The 21,823-nt window shown below is 44.7% G+C and overlaps 1 protein-coding gene across 2 annotated transcripts in view; it reads right to left on the bottom strand.

Annotated features, from left to right (window-relative positions):
• Positions 1–21,823, bottom strand: part of RCOR1 (REST corepressor 1) — an 82,433-nt gene that overhangs the window by 31,881 nt on the left and 28,729 nt on the right. For both annotated transcript variants that reach the window (XM_077180721.1, XM_054634759.2), the window contains one exon: positions 9,438–9,521. In XM_077180721.1, the coding sequence (XP_077036836.1) occupies positions 9,438–9,521 (84 nt within the window). The remainder of the gene's footprint in view (positions 1–9,437; positions 9,522–21,823) is intronic.

The raw sequence follows: 21,823 nt of genomic DNA, 5'->3' as shown, positions 1-21,823 counted from the left end.
AGATTTTGAAAGCTCCTAAAACCCAGAACTATTATATTCTCAGCTGTTGGAGGAATGCAGACTAATGAAAGCCCTGTATCAGAGCCAGGCTTCCTAAAGAGCATGTGTAACTCCACTTCCCCACAACACAGGGTCTTTGTGCAGCATGAGGGAACATGCACAAGGGGTATGCAGGAGCAGAATAGCCATCAGGTTAAATTACAGCTCATTATTATTGTTACTGATAATAAGGCCTGTGACAAGGAAGGAGAAGCCACGCTGACTCCCTTTATATTGGACACAAAAGCAAAAGAAATGATCAATTTGTCCCATGGCTACCTCCTTGAGGGATGCCACTTGGGCAGAAAGGAAGCATCAGGCAAGCCAGCAGTCAGCAAGAGGAAGGAGACACGTCTGAGTCACACAGTTGCTGCCCTCAGCAGATGTGGATCACCCCACCACAGACAGGTCAGCCTTTGGGAGACACTAACATTCAGTGCATCCATTCTTGCACTCATCTGCTTCCTATAGGCTTAGAAGCAGAAGAGGTGCAAAGCTGTGTCTGACCTCTCTTAGAAGTCCATGCAGAAAGGCAGCAAAGTTCCACAGATCTTGAATGACATCATCCTTACAGTAGCCTCTAAACCAAAGCAGTAGTGTTATGTTTCTAGATATTAAGGTAATAAAATACTGCCAAATTAAGTTGTTTTAGAAAAAAATCGAGTTACAGATTCATACAGCACATGCTGAAACTTGGATTACATGCAGGTGCTCAGCCCTCAAGGCTGACCCAAAGACACTCTATGATAAATCAATGTTACTAAATAGACCCTGGAATATCAGTGGTGGGTTACCACGGTTTTAGTCAGGAGTTAGAAACCCAGACCTTACTGAGAAGTTATTATGTATTTATATTACCACTAATGCTTGCAGTGCTAGAAAATTTACTACAACCCTACCATAATTTGAACCTGCACAAGAAGCACATGAACAGGGAAGTAACTTAAGGTAGAGTGCAAAAGTGCAGGCGTACAGGAAAATTAAGAGTAGGAGTGGTTCCTAGTTAGAGCAAATGATGCCACAGCAAGCACATAACGATGAGGGAAGCTCTGGCACATGTCCTGGAGAAAGCCAAGCTGCTTTGCCTCCTGCACTAGCAGGTCTGTAAAGGTTACACTTGGCAACACATGAACTCATCATAGCAAGCTGTTAGGGCTATGACTCCTCAAGCATTCCTCCATGAAGACATCTCCCACAAGAGCTCCTCCCTGCTTGTGCACAGCTTCCATCACATACCTATAAACACGTACTTGCTGACTAATTTTGCTCTAAAGAAAAAATTTTAAAAAACTCAAAACATAGAAAGTTACCTTCAGTTTTCTGACCCTTCCTATTTTTTGCTCACAGCTACCATAAGAGACCAGACAACAAAACCCAGTCCTCTGCAAAGCCCCAAGCCTGCCATTCCCAGCAGGACTGGGGCACACTCAGCCCGTCCCAGGGCTGGGCAAGCAGCGTGAAGCAGCTGCAGCTCCTCCTTCTTGTCATACTGGTCCTACAACTCACACAGCACCCATCAGGCTGGCTAAGGCTGCTCCAAACGAATTTCACATCAAGGCTCACTGCCTGGTAACTCTTAACACAGCCATCATCACTCCATTACATCCACATCCTTCTGTCTCTAAACTTCTCTCAGGAAAAAGCCTCCTCGGAGCCCAGCACCGGCTCAATCCCGCAGCAGCAGCAGCAGCCGGCATTTCAAAGTGGGTCAGCCTGACACGCTCAGAGAAGGCCTGGATCACACTGCAGGGAAAAGGAGGCACTAACAGGTGGCAGGAGAGAACAAGGCACATGAAGAAACTGGTGACTGCCTCCCCCCTCCTAGCACAGCAGCAACAATTCCTCCAGGAAAACACAGCTACCTTAGATAAGACATCCTTTTCCTGGATAGTCTCCAACACATTCTCTTCTTCAGGCTTTTTTTTTTTTTGTCTGTGGGCTTTGGATAAAAAAAAAAAAAAGGCAAAACAAACCAAACAACAAAACAAACCACAACAACACAATTCACTGTACCTTTGTTACAATCCATCCAAATATGCACCCTAGTTCTCTCAAACTAAATTGCTTTCCTGACTCCACTACTGTGAAAGGGTTAAAAATTCATCTTAATTTAAATATGCATTCAGGATGCAGATACATCAACCTGCAGCAATAATGATGAAAGAACTGCTCTGAGATTTCCACACAGAGCTGCAACAGCAACTAGCACAGCAGATGACAAACAAAGGGGAAACTGCAGCTAAGTTTGAGGCAACTCAGCCATTTCAGGGACACACCCACAGCCTTTGAATGCTGGTTATCATCTTTTTGCTATTCATAATATGCTACTATAAGCATCAAAAGTTGCCTTAGTTAAAACTGAAAATTGCATTCCTTCACCTTTGTCTTTTGAGTATTTTCTGAAGTGCAGTGACTGCAGTTGCTGAGAAAAGTGGCCATGACATTTATATTATTTCTATTCTATTTCTATTTTATATTATTCATTTATATTATTTCTACAGCTAAATTCAAGCAGAACCTTAAATTAAACACTAATTCTTTCATTTCTGAATTCATGGAAATGCATTCTTCAGCTACTGTATTTACATCCAAGCTTCACAGCTGCCAGGTTCGCTGCATGATATGAAATTTGGATTAGGGATAAACATAAACCAAATTCTGCTTCTACATTAATCCTTTTTGCTGCCACTGGGACAGACAACAAACTGATATTTCTAGGTAAGGAGCACACACAAACAGCACAAACCTAAGTTTGGATTTTTTTGCCATCTTTACTTGAGCAACAAAAGGTCAGCATGTACCTTCAGGAGACAATCACAGCTTCTGAAGTCCACCCCTTAGAGACCTAGCAGCTCTTCTTTCAGTACTCATACTTTTACTACTACCAAAAAAACAAGGAAACCAACACCTCAACAAGTAAAAGCTTGGACACAAACAAGCAGAAAAATCCCAAAACAGAAGCACAATACATATACATCTTCCTCCACAACCTCCCACAGCCCTCAGCCAACTACAAAAAAACCCCCAAGTATAACCTCAGCTGAGAGTTCAACAATACTTTTTCCTCTCTGGTAGCAAAGCCCAAGCAGCTCCTACTCTCCCATCCCTAGCCAAGGCAGCTGCATTTTTACTGAGCATCAACACAACCTTTTGAGGAGTCACAAACCAGGTCACGACAGAGGATGGAGGGGAGAGCGGATTGAAAACAAAACAACAATTTCAACTGTTTCAAGGACCCTGATTAGGCCATGATGGAGAGGAGGGACTTAACAGCTTTTCTGATACATACCAGACTATATCCTCTGCCTCACTGCTGCTGCCTGAGGAAGGGTGCCTGTGTGCTGAGGAGGACGTGGCTCTCAAATATCCCTGAAGCAATATTCCCTTCCATTTTAAATGGATCCTGTAAATAGGGGCTTTATTTTCTAAAAGGGAGATTTTAAGATCAGCACTTTCCTCAGTCTACACTTTCCCATTTGTGGTTTTCTGCTCATATTTATTTATTGCACTCTACACCCCATGGAAAATGAGAGCTAATGACGATAGTGACAGAGTCACATGTTCACAGAATTCACAGGACAAAATAAGTAAGCCAAGGGGAAAAGGCTATGTCCAAACATAAGCTCTTCTTAGAACAGCTATGGCCCAGATACACACTGAAAACTGAGACCAGCTACACAAATCATGACCAGACATGCAGTAAACCTTAGAAGACATTTTCATGTTCTTTATTCTGATAGTCATTTTAAATTAGAGAATAGACAAAATAGATTCCCAAGCTTGCTCAACATTCTCTTTGGAAGAAAAACTAGAGTAATCCAGAGTCCATTAGATTAATCCTTGAACTAAAGCAAGAGACAGACTCAGGCCACTTAAACCTGCAACCTGCCCTCAGAAATTCTGGCATTCACCATCACAACAGAGAGGAGCTACCAAAACTCACTGGCACCCCAAGAAGGCTGCTGACACACTAAGGACCAGGGCACACTTAAAAATGTGGTTGGGACATGGGCTTTTCAAATCCTGAATGCCAACTTGTTACTTCTTAGAGTGGAGCACCACACACTCCCAAACCCAGCCTGTGGCACAGTTAACTAAACCTTGCCCATCCAAACACCACAGGGTTAATATCTTTAGTAACCATAGCAACCAGCACTTCTTCCTCCATCAGAGCCTCAGCTGGCACATTACTGCCTTCCCAGCATCAGGTTTTGCAGCACATTTAGGGACTGCTCCCTTTCCCCCCAGCCACAGGGTGTGGCCAGGCACACTAGGAGGATGTTGGAGCACTCAGCTGTTTCACCTAATTCTGGCATTTCTCTGTCCCCATGTCTCCTGGGTCTTTCTATTTCCCCTCCACAGAGGGAAGGGGGATGTCTGAATTCCCCCCATGTGTACCAAGGCAAGCATCATGTAAAGCAAGGAGCCAGCTGCAGCCTCAAAACAGGAGATGCCACAGGATAACACAGGAAGGGACTGGTGAATGCTGAAGTTGGCAATGCCAATCAGCCATCAGGTCAAATGGAAGCAGCACTGCAAGACCAGAAGATCCAGCTGCCATCCATGATCCAGTGTCCCACAGGTATTAGGAACAGTGTTTGCCTGCTCACCCCATAAACTGTAAATCCACTGGAGATATCCACCAAGATATCAGTGAGAAAACAAAACTCCCATCTAGCAGCACATATATTCTGTCAAGAAGAGAGACAAAAAAATTAGTTTCAAAGCAGAGCTTATCACTAGCAAAACAATACATCTTCTCTTCTTGTGTGCACCTCTGAACTGCAGATGCGTAAAAGCAATAATCACATCCTACCCTCTCTCCTGGTGTCCATGCCTCACTCCTGGGCAGCTGCTGCATGCCAACACCTGCTCATTTCTGCACCAACCCAAAGTCATTTATTTGGTTCCACTCACTGGTGTGCTTGGCACAGAGACAGACACTGCTGTTTTATTAATAGCTTCATGCTGGCCCAGCTCGATCCTGTGCAGGGTTTCCACAGCATCATTACAATGCATTTTTCACTATCTCCCCTCCTCCTTCACCACGTGCCACTCCAAGAGAGCAGATGCCTGTCTTCCACCTAGCTGTTCCTGCTCCTCAATGTCACCTTGCTCAAGGCATCATTCTTCCTCCTGTGTCCTTCCCCACCCTCTGTGACAGAATCCCAGCACAGCCGGAACAGCTGCCCTCCATGGCACCAAGTCCACAGAGCCTCTTGGGAGTCTCACTTGGAGAGCAAGCTCTTTGTGAGAGGTGTGACCCAGCCACAGCACAGGGTATTTGGAGCAGAACTAGAAGGGGAGCAGTTATTTTAAGTCCAAATGTTCAGTTACTGCATAGTGACATTGCTTTCTTTCGTCTTCAAAAGAGAAAGGACAAACTTCTAGTTTTGGGCTAACTTTGTGACTACTATGGTGGCACTGCTATGCAAGTGACCCCTCAAAGGCACAAGTTTGGCAGTAGATATGGACCATGTTGGCAGCATTCAGCTTTGGTATTAATATGGGCAAAGTAGTAAGTGGTTTGTACCCAGGATTAATGGTTAGCAAGGCAGAGGATAAAAAAAAAAAAAAATCAGCAATATGCCAACACATACTTTTGCTTTCATGTTCTCTTAATACATCCATCACTTCATGACATCCAGGTAAAAGGTTTTCCCACTGTGATTAAAGCATTTCTTCAGCACACAGGGTGCACAGGACCCCAACAAGCTTTTAACTAATTGTGTGATCCTGAAGCATCAGGTGTGCAGATATCCACCAGGTCTCAGCTGACACACTGCTCTTTCTGGGATTCATTTCAGCAGCTTACAGGAGACCCTCCCACAACCTCCAACAGTTTAGCCAGCCCTCTGCCAAACCCATCAGGTGCACTGCTCTGAGCACTGTCACAGATGTGCTCAGTGTTTTTTAGCACAGATTCCCCTTTAACAAAGGTGGGTTGCACAAGTTCCACTGATTGCACAGAACTCTCCTGCTCACGAGAGCTACAGCTCACTCTGAGGAAGAGCTGAATGTGCTGCTTCCAACTTCTTGCTGAGCTCCAGCCACAGGAACAGAGAAGAGCTCTGTGATTTACAGGCACAGGATGGATTCAAGGCTTTGGAGTACAAACAAAAGAAACCACAGGTATCAATGTGTGCTGACTGGAAGGATTTGTTCACCCACACTTGAGCTTGAGGAGCAGCATTGAAATGGATGTGCTAGCTGGGACTCACCAATGTACAACCCAAGGGGCTACACCAACCTCCTGGAGACCACAGGAGAACTCCTTCCACTTGCAATTTCACATTGCCAAGTAATGATCTCCCCCACCAAGGATAATACATCACAAAAATCCATGGTTTAAAAAGGCATCAAGAAATACAAGAATCCATCACTTCCCTGGATAACTTCCAGTAGTCAATCTCAAAAAAAAACCCTCCACACACTCGGACATTTCATTTCAGTCTGTGTGGGCTTATTTTGCAGCCATCTATTTGTATTATGTGTGTCTCTTATTATGTCAAAATTTCTCTTTGAGAGAATAATTGACAATAGTCCCCTTTCAGTCTCTTTTCAGTAAGCTAAACAGATGGAGTCTGCTTCAGCTTCTGTTTCCAAATTGTTCCAGCAGCTCCTGTCTCCACCCTTTTCTCAGTTTTTAAACACTGAAGGCAAGGTTCATTCCCCTTAATGCTGCTGGGTGGAGAGGCAGCTAACTGCTCAGTGACTACCTCACTCATTACACCCACACCATCTTCTGGGTCAAGCAGGACACTGGGAAGCTTTGCTGAATTACCTGCCCACTGTTTCCCCAAGATTGCCCTCTAAGCCATTTCCTTCCAAAGCCCAAGCTGGATGTAGAATGCCAGAGATTTCAGTACTGAGATTCACAACCCTGCAGTTGGGTCATTAAGAGCCCATTGCATTGGCAGCAGTCCAAGTAAGGAAAAGACCCAAAGCACTCCACAAGACTGTCAGTAGCATTAATTTTATTTACCATCCTGTCATTCTACAGGCTCATCCACAATTCCATATCAATTCCCACATCACTGATGGAAATGCTGATCATCAGTCCTCTCACACATCCCCCTGGATGTCATTTAATTTGGATTCACTATAACGATGCCAAGACTTGTCAGTGAACTTGAGAGACACTGGAGAGACCTCCTGTCTCCTGATGTTCTTTCACCATCAACCATAAAGCAGATTAGAGAACTCTGCTTGTGATACATTTAGTAAATGCTCTACAGCCATTGCAGGGTACTGGTGTTTTGGAGGAAGTTCCCATCCTTTGCAAGGAAGGGAATCAGGCTCTCTTGCAATCAGTGCCTAACAGCTCTCTTGAATACATTAGAGCAATAAAGTTATTTCTACCAATCAATCCATTTTTAGTTCCAGAAAAACAAAAGCTCCTACCTTCAGCAGCATTTGTTTTTCACAGCTCATTTTTAAGTGCTAGATAGAAACAGGAATACCTGATTCCTTTCAAAAGGATCAGCTCAGATTGACACAAAACAAAGCTATGACCAACCAGCCCCCACCCTGTTCTCTCATTCCCTGCACAGCTGTCCTCTTCCCAGCTGCCACCCCAAAGTCCCTTCAGCCACCTCTCACAATGCTCCTTTGGATTTTTACTATTACTAGATACCTAATTTCTTAACTCCATCCCTCTGTATCAAATAGGCACCTGGGAGGTAATTTTTTGTGCCATGTATGGTGCACTAACCTCATACTTCACTTCCCCAAACTCCAAATGAGTATTGCTATTTTCTGCTGTACCTCTTTTAGAAGGTGAACTCACTAGTGAGTTGTATACTCTTACTAAAATATTCAATATTTTGAGAAATTCATTCTAGCCCCCCTCTTATAGTTACATTGTTTTCCTCAACTCTTTTACTGTACTAACAGATAACTGCCACCTAGCTTTTATTTATCAATGTCAAACTACTTTTTTAATTACCTCTTATGTTCATGACATCTTCTTAGCAGATATTATATCCTCTCTATGCTCTATATTTCTGTGCCAATTACCACAGAATACTCAGTTAACGATTATTTTACTCAATTCCTCCTTTTTCTCCTCCATTCTGTCTTCCCTCTTCAAGAAACCAGTTTCCTATCAGGCAGGAGTTAAAGGTTCCAAAGCTGAGCTGAGATTCAAAAGACATTCAGAGACTTGAGAGGCAGTTACAGGAATCCTATGTCACAGACAACAGTCACTCTTCTGGGTGGTGGCAACTATTTCTTGCTGTTATACCTTTTAAGAGGTTTGTAATAACTGTCAAATACATTCCTCTCCTCATCGGTCTTATTTATTTCAGCATCCAATAGCCAGCAGGGAGCAGACAAGGAGAGAAGGCAAACATGATCTTTTCAAAGCCCTTTTTATCTGCAGATCAGTACCATCATCGCTCTGTAACTTAAGGGCTAACTTGCTCAGTGGAACAAATGCCCCAGGGCAGAGCACAGGCCCTTCATGACAGAGCCAGTTGGTGCACAGTCTCTGCTGCCTTAATTTGCAAATGCCACTACATCTTCACATGTGCCTTATCATGCATCCCAGGCCTTGGGTCTACAGGAAAATCAGGTATTCACTTAATAGTGCCACCACAAAAACTGCAGAGGAACAGGAATGCATGATTCTCATTCTTGGCCCCCGAAATCAGAAAGGATAAAATAAATATAAAAAAAAACAAACCAAGGTATAAGCACAAAGTCAAAATAAGCTCTTTTCAGCTCCCTCCCCCAAAAGTGCTTAGGTTTAGTTACTGCATTCAAACAGCAGCCCTTTAATCAAGGAGCCCTACTTATTCATGAGGAGAACTGTAGCTAGACAAGCCTTTCAAACACTGGTTCTGCCATCTGGCAGCAGCACTGAGACTTGTTCCCAGACACACACAGAGCGCTGTTAATTGCCCTCACGTGGACTTGCAAGGCACTGCAATTGTTCTGGAATTTAAAACCTCCATGGGCTCCAGATGTGGATTTGTCTTTGTGGAGGAAAAGGTACTACTAATTACCAAATATTTCCCGGACCCCCCACCCCCAAGCACTTTTCATTTTGCTCTCCCCCGTTATTTTTTTGGTCTTCTACAGCACCAACAGCAAAAAAAAAAAAGCTGATTGTGTAGGTCTGCAGATCAGTAGCTTAAAAAATTCATACCGTGGAATAATGTTTGTCACATTTCTCTTGCTTTCCTTGTCCCCGTGGATTTGACACTGAGCAGCTGCCCAGTGGAGAACAAAGATCATCTGGGGATTGCTTTGTAGGCTTTTCTTTTTTTCAAATTAATTTTAATTCATAATGGAAAGGTCACAGACATAAGCTCTCTACCAAAAGTGGCAACTTTGCATTCTTGAAGTGATACATGGAAGGAAAGAAGGGAATAAAAGTAGTGGAAGAGACTTACATTTTGCTTCAGACAGATTCTGGTTAGGTGACCAGACCAGCATGCCGAGATTCTCTCTCTCCTGACTTCGCCTTGCAAGTTTGGCTTAAGAGAAAACAGATACAAACCGAGTTACAGAGAAAGTAATTTCAGATGCAAAATGGATACAAAAACGACTTATCACACATCTGCAACTTTTAATCAAGATATAAAACCCATCCACAGAGTTAAAACCCCATCTTCCCATTCAGACCTGAGGCTTTTCCTTGTTTCTTCAATGCATCAGCCTCTATATAACATGACAGATACTGCACACTCTCATGCAGTACACTAAGCAGCATACGTTAGATCTAAATTAAAAGTTAATTAATGTTTCTCTTCCAGCACACTTGATTATTTTTCTTCCAGCCATCATTAAATGAAAAAGGGAGGAGCTAGGCTCAGGCAGCAGGCTCCAAGCACTGGACATCATGAGACTGCAGAGTGCAGACAGATTAACCCTTTGGGGTAGGCACATGCACAAAACCTCCCACACTACACTTCTGAGCACCTCCTGCTCTGTCCCAGCAGCCCCTCTGTGCCTCCATGCCCCATACAATCAGGAATGCCCACCCAGGTGACACTGGGTCCCTCAGGTCACAGTCAGGTCCCAGTCTCCACTGCTCCAGAGAAATCCAAATGCATCCACATCCACACTGAGACACGAACCCACACTCAGACAACAAGTCTGTTTTTAACCAGCTTAACACCTGGCTGGCAGCAGAGCTCTGAAAGTCTTAAGTGAAGATCTACAGCTGCACATGGTTTGAAAAAGCAACTTCAAACTAAGGTATGTTTCAAGAGCAAGCTCTTGTCAATTCTGATGATGTTCGGTCACAAGCAGTCAAAAGAGGAGGAGGAGGAAGATGAAAAGAGAAAAAAGGAACTCCCTCCTTTGAGTCAGCACACACACAGCCAGCCCAACCACCCGCCCTGGCAGAGAGAAACTTGCAAATCTTGTTATAAATGAGTACCTGCAGTACTATTTCCACTACAAAATGCCACATAACGCTCAAGTTTTATGCAATATTTCAACACAATGCTATTTTCTCTGTGCTGTGCAATTAGACATATAACCACCATTTCATGATGCATTAAAACAGGACAGAAAAGATCTAGTAACACAAAGCTACATTACCGTACTATGAACACTCATGGTTTCACCACTGTTTTTAACCTGAAATCTGCTCAGCTAAGAACAGTCAGGGTTCAGATGACAAAAATATTTTAACATTAAATTTAAAGTACAAATAGCACATATTAAAAATAACCACCTATCAGCAACATATTTACACTGAACTAGCAGGTTTCTTTCATGATAGACACCATGATTATCTTTCAGTCAGGTTTTTGCGAACTTTTTAGGGTGGTTAGCAACTGCACTTACAAGGTATTTTGCACGCTCATCATGTTCATTATTTTCTAAACTAGGCAAAAAAAAAAAAGGAGTGAGAAGAGACAACATCCTCTGTTGGCAAGAGATAGGAGGTGAAGACCAGACACAGAACACAATGAGTGTCTGAAATTAAAATTACAAGTCTTGAAACATTTGGCATTAAATTTTACCTTCTTCCTCATTTCAAGTCTAGGCTAGAATGCAAAGAAGGAGTCAACCTAAGCCTCCCCTTTATCAAATTTTTCTCTTCAGTTTCCTTATCCAGGATGGCCTGTTCTACTGAAGTCAAACATGGGGTTCATAGAACAGAAGAGTAAAAAGTCTCTCTCCTTACTTTAACCTACTGAAAAGCACATTCTTATCCCATAAAAATACTCAAAGACAGCAATCATCAGTCAGGTGCCCATGAATATAAACACTTCCATCCAAATCCCAACACACCCCCAGTACCCACAGCAGCTCAGGAGCCTGATGCCCAAACACTGCCAAGTGAGCTGTGACACCAGGCAATGTCAGCCTGCCTTTAGCAGAGAACCCACCTAAATCAGGAAAAGGAAAGTTTTCTCCCTGTTTAGCAGTCTGACCCTCCTCTGCACATCAGGTGCACATCCCAGCCCAGCTGCCCCTGTCAGGAGCAGGGCTCCATTAGCTCAGCTCAGCCACAGTGGGTTGGGTGAAGTTTCACCTCCCATGGTTAAAGCCCCAAGTCAGGCTCTGGGGCATTGCAGAGGGAGCCCCACAGCCCTTCCTGGCTGTGACCTGAAGCAGCCTTGGGAGGTGATACCCAGGGCAGGGAGGTGCTGCAGGACCTCATGGCACCCAAAAGCAGCGTGGCCAAACGTGTTCCTCATGCTGCTCCACAAAAGCAACTCAGGAACCCTCTGCCAAGGAAATGCCTTGGGTAAGGAGCTACCTCCTTCCAGCCAGGCATTCCCTCCCTGGGCATCACACACAGAGGTGCCTGCAGATGCTGGGCTTCGTGCCACCCTCAGGACTCCCTTCTGCCCAATTGCCACAGCCCAATGTCTTCCTCTCTCCTGCCCCTCTGTAGCACCAACCAGCCAAGTTACACTGGGCTCATCAAAGGGTGTGAAGCAGCACCTCCAGTGTTCCTGCAACTTGTCCCCTGCTCCACCTCTCCACCCAAGCCCACACCTATCCACCCTCAGGCCTCATTCCTTGACAGTCCAAGGCACACAGGAGGGTTATGCTGAAACTCCTACTTTTCTGCAAAGGGCAGAAGCACCTAAAGGCAACACACATAGAAAGATGGCAGTGGGGGCTCCTCAAGCATCCACAAAGGCTGATACTCCCTCCCTACATTCCAAGATGCTTGCCAGGTCCTTCACCTTCCAGGACCACATCCTCCCCAGCACCCCTTCTCAAGGCCACAGCCCCACATTTACTGTGCCTCATATGCAAGGCAGACATGACAGGCATTCTTCCAGTACAGTACTGACCCCACCACAAATATACACAGCATTGGTACTCTTACTGCATGATGTACCAACAAAAAGCTTAAGAGCTTGCTCAGAATTTGGAATCACATTGAAATGAAATGACTGCTTCAGAGCAACAGCCACGAGAGCAGAAGAGGGGCCTCAGAGCAGAGTGGCTGTTCCATCCCTTTATAGCACTATTCCAAGCACAGCTGCAATGCTCACCAGCACTGTCCCATGCTTCTGAACAAGGACTACCAGGACGAATTCTGACATTCTGCACTTCAGTGATAAAGCTGTAAAGATAATTCAATTTAATCTGTTGCATATTTCATGTAAAAATAGCCACGTAAGAAGGGCAAGGGTTACTCTTTTTTAGGAGAGCAGATCAATTTAGGATCAATGAGGTTTGCTTGTTTAAGCAACTGCAGTTAAACCAGTGCAACCTGTGCTTAGAGAAGCTGTATAGTGGCAGACAAGAAGATCTGACATTTCAGGTAATCCTGCACTTTCATCTTGCTACCCACCAGGTATTTGTAAAGTCTCTGCCACAGCCATTAGCTCCATGTCAGTTTTATGGGAGCGAACACTCTGCAATCACTTTCCCACTGTTGGCTTTTCCAATTGTCCCAAGTCTGTCTGGAATCATGGCTGCTTCCTCCAAGAGGAAAACCTACTACAAGCAGCACCCCCTAAATTTTGTTGCACTATCAGAATTCACAGGGAATGCAAACTTCCAATGCCTTTACCCAGACAGAGAAGTGCAGCCCCAACTAGGCACAGTATCATGTTGCTTTTTCCACAGCAGTTACCATATCTCTCTCTTTTCTTACCACTAGAATATAACCCTACTCCACAAACTATACACTAAAATTCAGGAGAGAACCAATCCAGCCTAAAATTCACTTTGAGAAGAAAATATTATTTTAAAAGTTTGTCCTATTTTACAGATGTGGTTTACTGCACAAGTCCAAAAAGTTCTACTGTGGAAGGAAGGACATGAAGCAGAGCAGAAGACATATATATCAATATTATTCTAATGTGTTGTGGGGGCTTTTGGGTTCCTCCCCCCTGAGTTCTGAGGACACATCTCAAAACCAGTGTGCAGAAATACCTTGATTTGCACAGGAGAGAAATGACACAGCCCCTTAATTTCCCATCACTTTTACCCAAAGACTGAGGCTCTCCATCCCTGGGGGCTCCCTGAGCTAATGCACCTGGCACATGCAAGAGCAGTGCACTGCAAGATTTGGAACCCTGATCCACAGCAGCTAAGGCTCTCCTCACCTCTGCCCAGGAGCTGTCAAGCCAGGACATCTGCTAGGAAAAGGGAAACAGGGATTTCTCCAAACAGGAACTACCAAAGGTCACTGTAACAGTGTACATCCATCAAGCCCCCACTACAGATCAGAGAGTACTTTCCCTGTGCTTCTGACCTCTCCCAAATTTCAAGTTAGCCATGGAAAAAGTGGAATCAGAAGATTCAAGAGCACCACTGCAAAAGAGCATTGTTTCCCCTTCCACCATCTACTTGACAAACCAAAGCAGGGGATCCACCTGAGCTTTAAAAAAATAAAAGTAATCCAACAAAAAAAGCTATTAGCTTTAACTCCATACGAGTTCCCGGATTCCTACCACGTATATTTAGAGACAAGAAGAAGAGTAAGGAAGCAGGGACAGCCAGGATACCTCCCTCACCCACAGAACCAGTTTAAACCATCTCAAGGACCATGGGTGGAACGGACACCATACACAAGGAGAGTGCAGGAAGGCAAAACACTGCCTGCAAGCAGGAGCCCAGCACTGAGCAGTTCCAGCCTGACACATCACATTTTATGTTTTCTTCTCCAAGTTGGAGAAGAAACATGCCAGAATAAACTCAGTAGGAGCAGAGGCCTCTCAAAGAGGCACCAATCACTCTGTCATCTGTTATTTTGCTTCTGTGCAAGGCAGCAGTGCCAGTTCCCACTCGAGTTCCTGCACTTGAGGGACCTGCTCCGTCTCACAGCTCTCCCCGAGGATGCTGCATGATCCAGCTACAGCTGTGAGCCATTCAGGAGCTTCACTTTTCCTCTGGACACCTGGACTGACCCCTGGAGAAATGATGCTCACCTCCTGCAGATGTCAAGACACATTTTGCTCCTAGTTGCATCCTGCCCAAGTCAACCTGAGGCTTGGGCAGGATGCCTCCAGCATTTTTCCTTCTCCATAACCCTCTCAGTAGTCTCTGATGTTTTTGCTGTTGCTGTTTGCACAAGGCATTTCAGAGCTATTGAAACCCTCTGGATTTCAAAGCAAAGCACAGTAACACATGACTGTGTGAGGGCACTGCAACACACACCATGGAGAGTGGGACCCTGCTCTAGTCAGCTGCTTCTGTTATTTAGAATAAGGTAACTCAGAAGAGTAGGTCCACAGTCAGGTGCTGGATACAAACACATCCTTCTGTACCTTCTCTAAGAAGCAAACATGAGCCTTAAACCAAAGTTTAAAAGCAGTTGCCATAAAACTACAGGCAATTCTTCAGGCACTGATCTTTTGCAAAACAACAGGTAAGAATATACTTCCAGATCTGAACAATGTCTTCCATGAAGTTAATAAAGGTTATACAACAACTGAAATACCCAAGGTGAAGGATGGCAAGATTCCCACCTACAAAAGCTATTGCTTCACTAACAGCACTTACTGATCTCCCCCAGCTGGTACTAACTCATTTTTAAATCACACATTGCAGATCTTAAAAGAAAGTGTAAGAAATATCTCCTCCTTGTAATATGCAACCCTGAGCATTATATATAAAACATGCATTGTATAATATCCAAAGGTGAATAGATGCTTTTATTGTTTGGAAGAGCTGGAGCTGCCATACAATAACTTAGCTGCTGAATGCTTCTTAAAGCAGTTTTGGATCAAGTCTAATGTATTTACTTCTAGTGAAGTGAGATTAAACAAGTGCTTCCATTCCCAACCCTGCATTTTCTTTATCAATGCAGAACTTAAATTTATTGCATAGTGTAAAATTCCCTGTTTACAGTACCCATGATGGCTGTTAAACAAAATAAGACAAGGGAGGCACAAGCTCCCATAGTACAAAAAAATTCTCTTATGGGTACACTGGTATTACTCAGGCTCACAGTGTAATTGTAAATGCACAGCTGTGGTACAATAGCACAACACCTATGTGACACAAGAGAATTCAAACAAAATTCAGAGTCAGAAGAAAAGCTTTTTCCACCTTCCTTCCTCACTACTGGCACTGGTGTCCCAAGCAGCAACTCAAAGACATTTGAAGAACTTTGCTGCTCATCTCCACTTCCTCCTGCATGTGACTTCTCCCTGAGTCAGCAGATAATGCTTGTGATCCCCTTTCATTCGTGTTTTCCAAGGACTGCCTAGTCATAGCAGCTGGTACTTCATAGAAATACCATCACTGAACAGACTACAGCAGCATTAAATGAAACAGAACTGGAATCCTGCAAACTGAGAAACATTTTTTAATTAAAAAGCTATAAATGAAGCAGCAGTTAGCTCTTCCTATACATGACTACACCCGGCTGGCACTATAATCTATATGCAAATAAAGTTCTGAGGGCATTTTTGTATCTGCCTAGGGAAACAAAAGCAACTATTTGGGTTTCTATACAGAGCAGCAGCACTAGAAACATGGGGTGAAGAGCATTACTGCCTCAAAGTGACTGTAGGTGCTGTGCTACAAAACCCCACAGTATCATGTTACAACTGTGAGCAAAATACTGCTTTAAAAATTATCCAGTTAAAGATTAATCACCCAGCAATGATTACAAAGGTCACTTAGCAGTGATAAAAATTATTACCATTAGAAGAGCTGAAAGAGAAAATGAGAAAAAGCATAGATAGCAATAGTTGCCTTTTCTCTAAAGTAATCAAGTTCAACCCATCCTAAGTTTAAACTTTGCATCTTTGTATTATTATTTTTAAACCTTTTAAGAACACATCTGACCCAAGATGCCTTTCCAGTTTAACACCCAGCAGTAACACAAAAGCTGTGCCCTACATTCTGCCCACAGCCCAGGCCAGAACGAACAATAAAGCCAGAACAGATGTTGAGGCCTTGCCTTGTATTTTCTTCTTGAATAATATGAGTCTGCTCATTCTCTCCTGCAAGCAGGTGGCACCAATGTGCAGCCATAGATGAGGTCTGAATAACTATATACAAGCAAACAGCCTTTCAATATGCACTTTAAGTGTGCAAAATTTTCTACACCCATACAATTCCAACCTGAGCTCTTCAGGGAGTTCTGCACACATAAGCCCTGCAATCCATACCTGAGCAGGAAGCACATTACCCCATCAGGAACATGAATATAGCCCTGCACATGCTTAGCACTGAGCAGCACACCTCTGCTAATCACTACGGGCTTTTGTCTAGACATGGCTGGGGTTTTCTACTGAAACCTGAAAGGGTTAGGGCTTTTTTAAAGAGCAAGTATAAAATTAAGAGGACAGAAAATGCACATTTGATCAAGATTGTATCAGACATCTCTTGCAAGCCTTTTAAAAACACCATCCACTTTTTTTTTTTAAGGAGGACAGCTGCTAACTATACCACAGCAATCCTGAATGCACAACCAGAAAGCAGCAACCAGAACAAAGCCAAAGCCTGCAGCACTCGTGTCACACTGAGCTGATGAGGCTCATCTGCCCTCCCATGCACACTTCTCCCTGCTCCATGGCTTCTATCCTCCCCAGCACTGACCCAACAAGATGACACTTCTTTCCTTTCTTCCTTCCTTTTTTCCTTTCCACACTATTCCCCTTCCATTCTCATTCAGGTGACCAAAAAGTTACACAGGAATGCCTACATGCACAAAAGTTACACAAGAATGCCTACATGCACACATACAGAATTTAACACACAGAAAAGGAACAACAATAACACAGCAGTTTCCTCAAGTGCAAGGTCTTGTGCTGCTGACAAACATCTAGACACTGCTAAATCTATTTGAAGCCAAAGAACCTACTGATGAGGAAGCAAAGATAAGAAACAAATCCTCTCTTTCCATCACAGATCTCGATTCTGCTGCCTCCCCTGATCTTTGACAATCAGCAACTCCTACATGCACAGCTCCACATTCATACAGCCTCCCAATTCTTTACTAAGCTAGCCCTCAGCTCTTCCCACCCACTGAACATGGTCCTCTGCTGTGCTCCTTTAAGAACAAGAGCAGCTGCTTGGGCCAGTCCTGCCCATTATTCACAGGCAGCACTTAGGAATAACAAGACCAGGACCAGCAGAGAGACTTCCTGAGCCTGGTACTGTATCTGCATCACTGGATTTAATGGCCCTACGTGGAAGGAGGGAGTAAAAAAAAAATCCATCAAATAGACTAATCCTTTTTGAACCCATTTGTAATTTTGGCATCTACAACATCCTGTGGCAGAGTGCTTCAATTTAATTATATGTTTGTTGTCTGAAGGAGAACAAAGAAAGCCCATGCACACACTCCCCTCTCTACTCTAAAGCTGCTACCCAGTCATTTCATTTGGTGGACCCATTTCCTGCCTTATGAGAAGCAGAGAATAACTGCACCCTGTTCACCTCATTCATGCCTCTTGTTGTTTTACTGATCTCCTACTACACATTCTCACTCATCTGCTTTCCAAGAGAGACAGTCCAGGCTTTTCTGCTTCTCCCTCGTATGGAGATGGGAAACAAGAACAATTCCTGTACTTGAGCTATCTTACAGCTCTCAGCAGCATGTACACATGGGGGAGGGATGGGAATGGGACACAATCAGAACGGTACACAGTGTTCAAAGAGAGGGTACAACACAGGATTTATAAAACATGCCATAATGAGGTGCTATTTTGTTCTCAGATGCTTTCACAACAGCTTTTAACAATACACTTGCTTTTCCATTATTACCATTGAGTTGATGAAAAAAACACTGTCTACCAAGATCTTTATCTGGAAAGGCAATACCAGATTTGAAGACCACTGCTGTACAAACTGTTAAGGGCAGTTTAGAGACCACTACTGCACACACACAGTTACAGGCTGTTCCACCCTACCCTCCCCCTCAATATTAGTTAGCACATACCAAGTGCCACCTGTCCACAAGACTGAACACGTTGCCCATTCCCTCCATTCAGCAGATGCCCACACTCCCTCCCCCCCTGCTGCCCCCTCCTCCCATTCACATACTGTTTCTGACAAGAGGGCAATCCAGCTGTTAGTAGTAAAAATAAGGTGAGAAACAGAAATAACAAGATACATAATTTGAAATGGGGAATACACAAGTGTTGCTTTACTTGGAGAGTGACAAGTGCAGAGTGACTTCTCTCCAACCCTCAGGTACAGGACACCCTTGGCTTCCTAAGGCTTCTTTCCCCGGGAAAAGTGGCACAAGGAGCAAGAAGCCAACAGAAAAGTTTCTCAGACCTTCCATCTCCCCCTCTTCCCTTTCCTGTTAAACAGCAACGCTGCCTAGACCACCAATTCAAGTAGTCCCCATTCCTCAGCTCAGGCCACCCTTTTCCATTCCCTGGCAAGACATACAGGCAGCATTTTACTCATCTTTCCCACACATTAAGAACCAGCTGGCCTGTTCCTATTGCCCAATGCAAGAAGAAACTAAAAAAGTCTCAAGTGCTCACTAAGCACAAAGTACTTTTTGGTATTTTTAGCAACACCTCTTCCCTTCCCACCCATCAAAAGTTCACGACAGCCTTCTTTTCAGATAGCTTAAACTGATTAGTGGAAGTAACAAGTGGCTAGGAAGAACCAATGACATAAAATGTAGATTCTCGGTGAACAGAGTGACTGGTTGGTTTTTTTTTTCCACTTCCAAAAACTGTGCCAGGATGACAGTCAGGAACAGATCTGACTAACTAGAACCCAGTCTCCAAAGAGTATGGGATGTGGGTACCTCTCATCTTCATCCCACACCTCAGGAGATCAGAATACATTTAAAAAACTAATGACCAGCTATTCTCAATGGTTTATAAAATAAGGCTGCTGGACACACATGTAACTGCTTGGCAAGACAATACAGTGAAGGACAAGCAGACAGGACATATTCATGTCTGCATCCAGACAAGAGTCTACCCAAAAGAACAACAGAGAGAAATTCCATGTTACTCTGCTCTTGCAGTACCAATTTTACACAGTCAAATGAACCAATCAAGCACACTCAGCTCTCAAAGACAGTAAAGCTTTGTCACATTATTATTCTTTAAAACCTGGGTCAAACACCAACACTTTTCAAGGCCACAAGCAGGAAAATCCATCACACAACAGTGGCAATCACATCTTCCAAACTCAGCTGAGTGCTCTGATTAGGCTGGACATCCACCAAGGAAGGCACCACCATGGTACCTCCCTGATGGAGGCAGTGCCCTCCAAGAGCAGCAGAATCAGGCCCTGCCAGCACACCCAGGAGAGGCCTGACCTCTGTGCTGAAGTCACCTAAAGATCCCATTTCTACCCAAAGCTGGTTTCATAGCAGTGGCCTGGCTGGCAGAGCTGTGGAGACAGCAGCCTCTGAAAAGGGGCCACAGTGTCCTCTCCCAACCCAGCCACCTCCAGAAACAGATACCTGTCCCCAGGCCAACGCCAGCATACAAGAAGCTTATACATCAAATCCCACCCAGCACTGAGTCATGCACGATGTGGTGTGCAACTGCAATCAACAGGCTGCGAGCATGCCCGGTTTAACCCACACAAATCCGACTTCTAAACGTCTGTGACAGTTGCATATCCTCCTCTCACCCCCATCCATGACACTCTTCCAGGTCCTTATCCTCACAGCACCCCTACCAGCAGATGAGAGCTTTTATCAACACACACACACGCAAAGCTGACTGCTGGGCTCGCAGAGGCTGAGGAGGTTTCCCCAACCCCATATAAAAGCCCTGACTGTGGCTCATCCTCCCTCAGCACCCCACTCTCAGAAATGCTGAAATCAAATAGGGACCCACAGATAACACATTTGTGATATTTCAAACCAGATCTTGAAAACTCAGTCTGCTTCCAGCTCTCCTCGGAGATGACTGGTGCATTCATTAGCCCACAAGCTCCCCAAGGTACAGACAGTCCCTCTCCTTTTGTCTGCATGGGGCCCACCTCCACAGGGTGCTGTAAGGATAATATTCATACCCAAAAAACCACAAAGTCAGATTTAACATGCCCTTGAAATGCAGGCGGCTCCCGGATCACAATTTTCCAACAGATTTCACAAGTTAGTTTGTTTTTTCCCCATTTCTGCCAAACTCAGAGGCGCAGTACTGACTATAATTAAAACATAGCTAACAACCATGGCATCCTGGTTTTAACATTCAACTTTTACTAAAAGACTATCCAAAACAACTTATCTGGTTTCTCTCCTTCTCCTGCCTTCAAAGAATCTCAGAACTAGCTTGTCCTGCATCTACATTAATTATCAGAGCAAGAACGCCGTGTGATAACAGGAGAGGCTAAGCAATCCATCACAGCTGCACACCAAGCACTGCCTTGCACTCACCCTGCAGATTCCCACTTCGTGCTGAACCTAGCTGATCCTAAAAGGTGCCAAGTAACAGCGAGCCAAGCCCTGGAGACACAGGCTCTGGGCATTAAGCAGCAGCAAGTACACTTGCAGCCCAGAGGAACAAAACAGGGGCAGAGCTCTGCAAAGACGCTGGATTTTCCTGAGCTGCCTCTGCTTTAGGATTACAAACGCTCCTTCTGCAGTGCCAGCATTTGCATACCACAGCATATTTACAAAGAAATCAATCGGGACACAAGCCCGGAGGTGAACACGGAGAAGAGGCCCGCAGCACTCGGGGCAGCCTGCAGAAAAGCTCGTGGCTTTCTGCTCAGTCGCTCCAGGGAAAGGCAAACCGGCCGTGAAATAACAGGCAGGATCCCCTTCTCCACCCTGCTTAACAAAGAGCACACAAGTTTCAGGCGCAGGGCCCTACAGACTCTCAAACGCAGCCACCACGTGGTGAGCGAGCATCAGGAGCAGAGCTCACACAAAGAGCCCAGAAGCAGCAGGAGACGGGGGAGAGGGCTGGGAAAGCCTCGGCAGCCAGGAGGCAGACGGGGGAAGGGGAGAGGCAGGCTCCTTCCCCAGCCATGGCCAGCAGGAAGCGAGCACAAAGGGGACAGCGAGGCCAGGCAGATAAGGAGAAGCCCGCGGAATGCCAGGCTGGCAGTGCAGATAAACTGAGGAGCCAGGACGCTGCTGGAAGGAGCCGAGTGTGGTTTGGTGGAGAGCTGAGGGAGGAACCCGGCTTGGCACTGGAGGGAGAGGAAGGGTTTGCACAGCACTCACCTGAGCCAGAGCATGTCGCTCGCACACTGCAGCACAGCACACACACAGCTACAAAATTAACTTAATTTTACTGTGTTCGGGGCCATTAGTCTTTCCAATCCGAGGAGTGAGATCCTATTCAGCACATAAAGGCTTCTTTATTGAGGCTGAAAATTTTTGTTTTCTCCAATTTGTAGGTTGGGGGAATATCTTTTAGGCATAATTTATGTTCAGGCCAAAATAACCCCTCTAGGCCAA

This window comes from Agelaius phoeniceus, chromosome 6, assembly GCF_051311805.1.
Source record: "Agelaius phoeniceus isolate bAgePho1 chromosome 6, bAgePho1.hap1, whole genome shotgun sequence".
Lineage (NCBI taxonomy): Eukaryota > Metazoa > Chordata > Aves > Passeriformes > Icteridae > Agelaius > Agelaius phoeniceus.
This window is presented reverse-complemented; position numbering and strand designations above follow the sequence as displayed.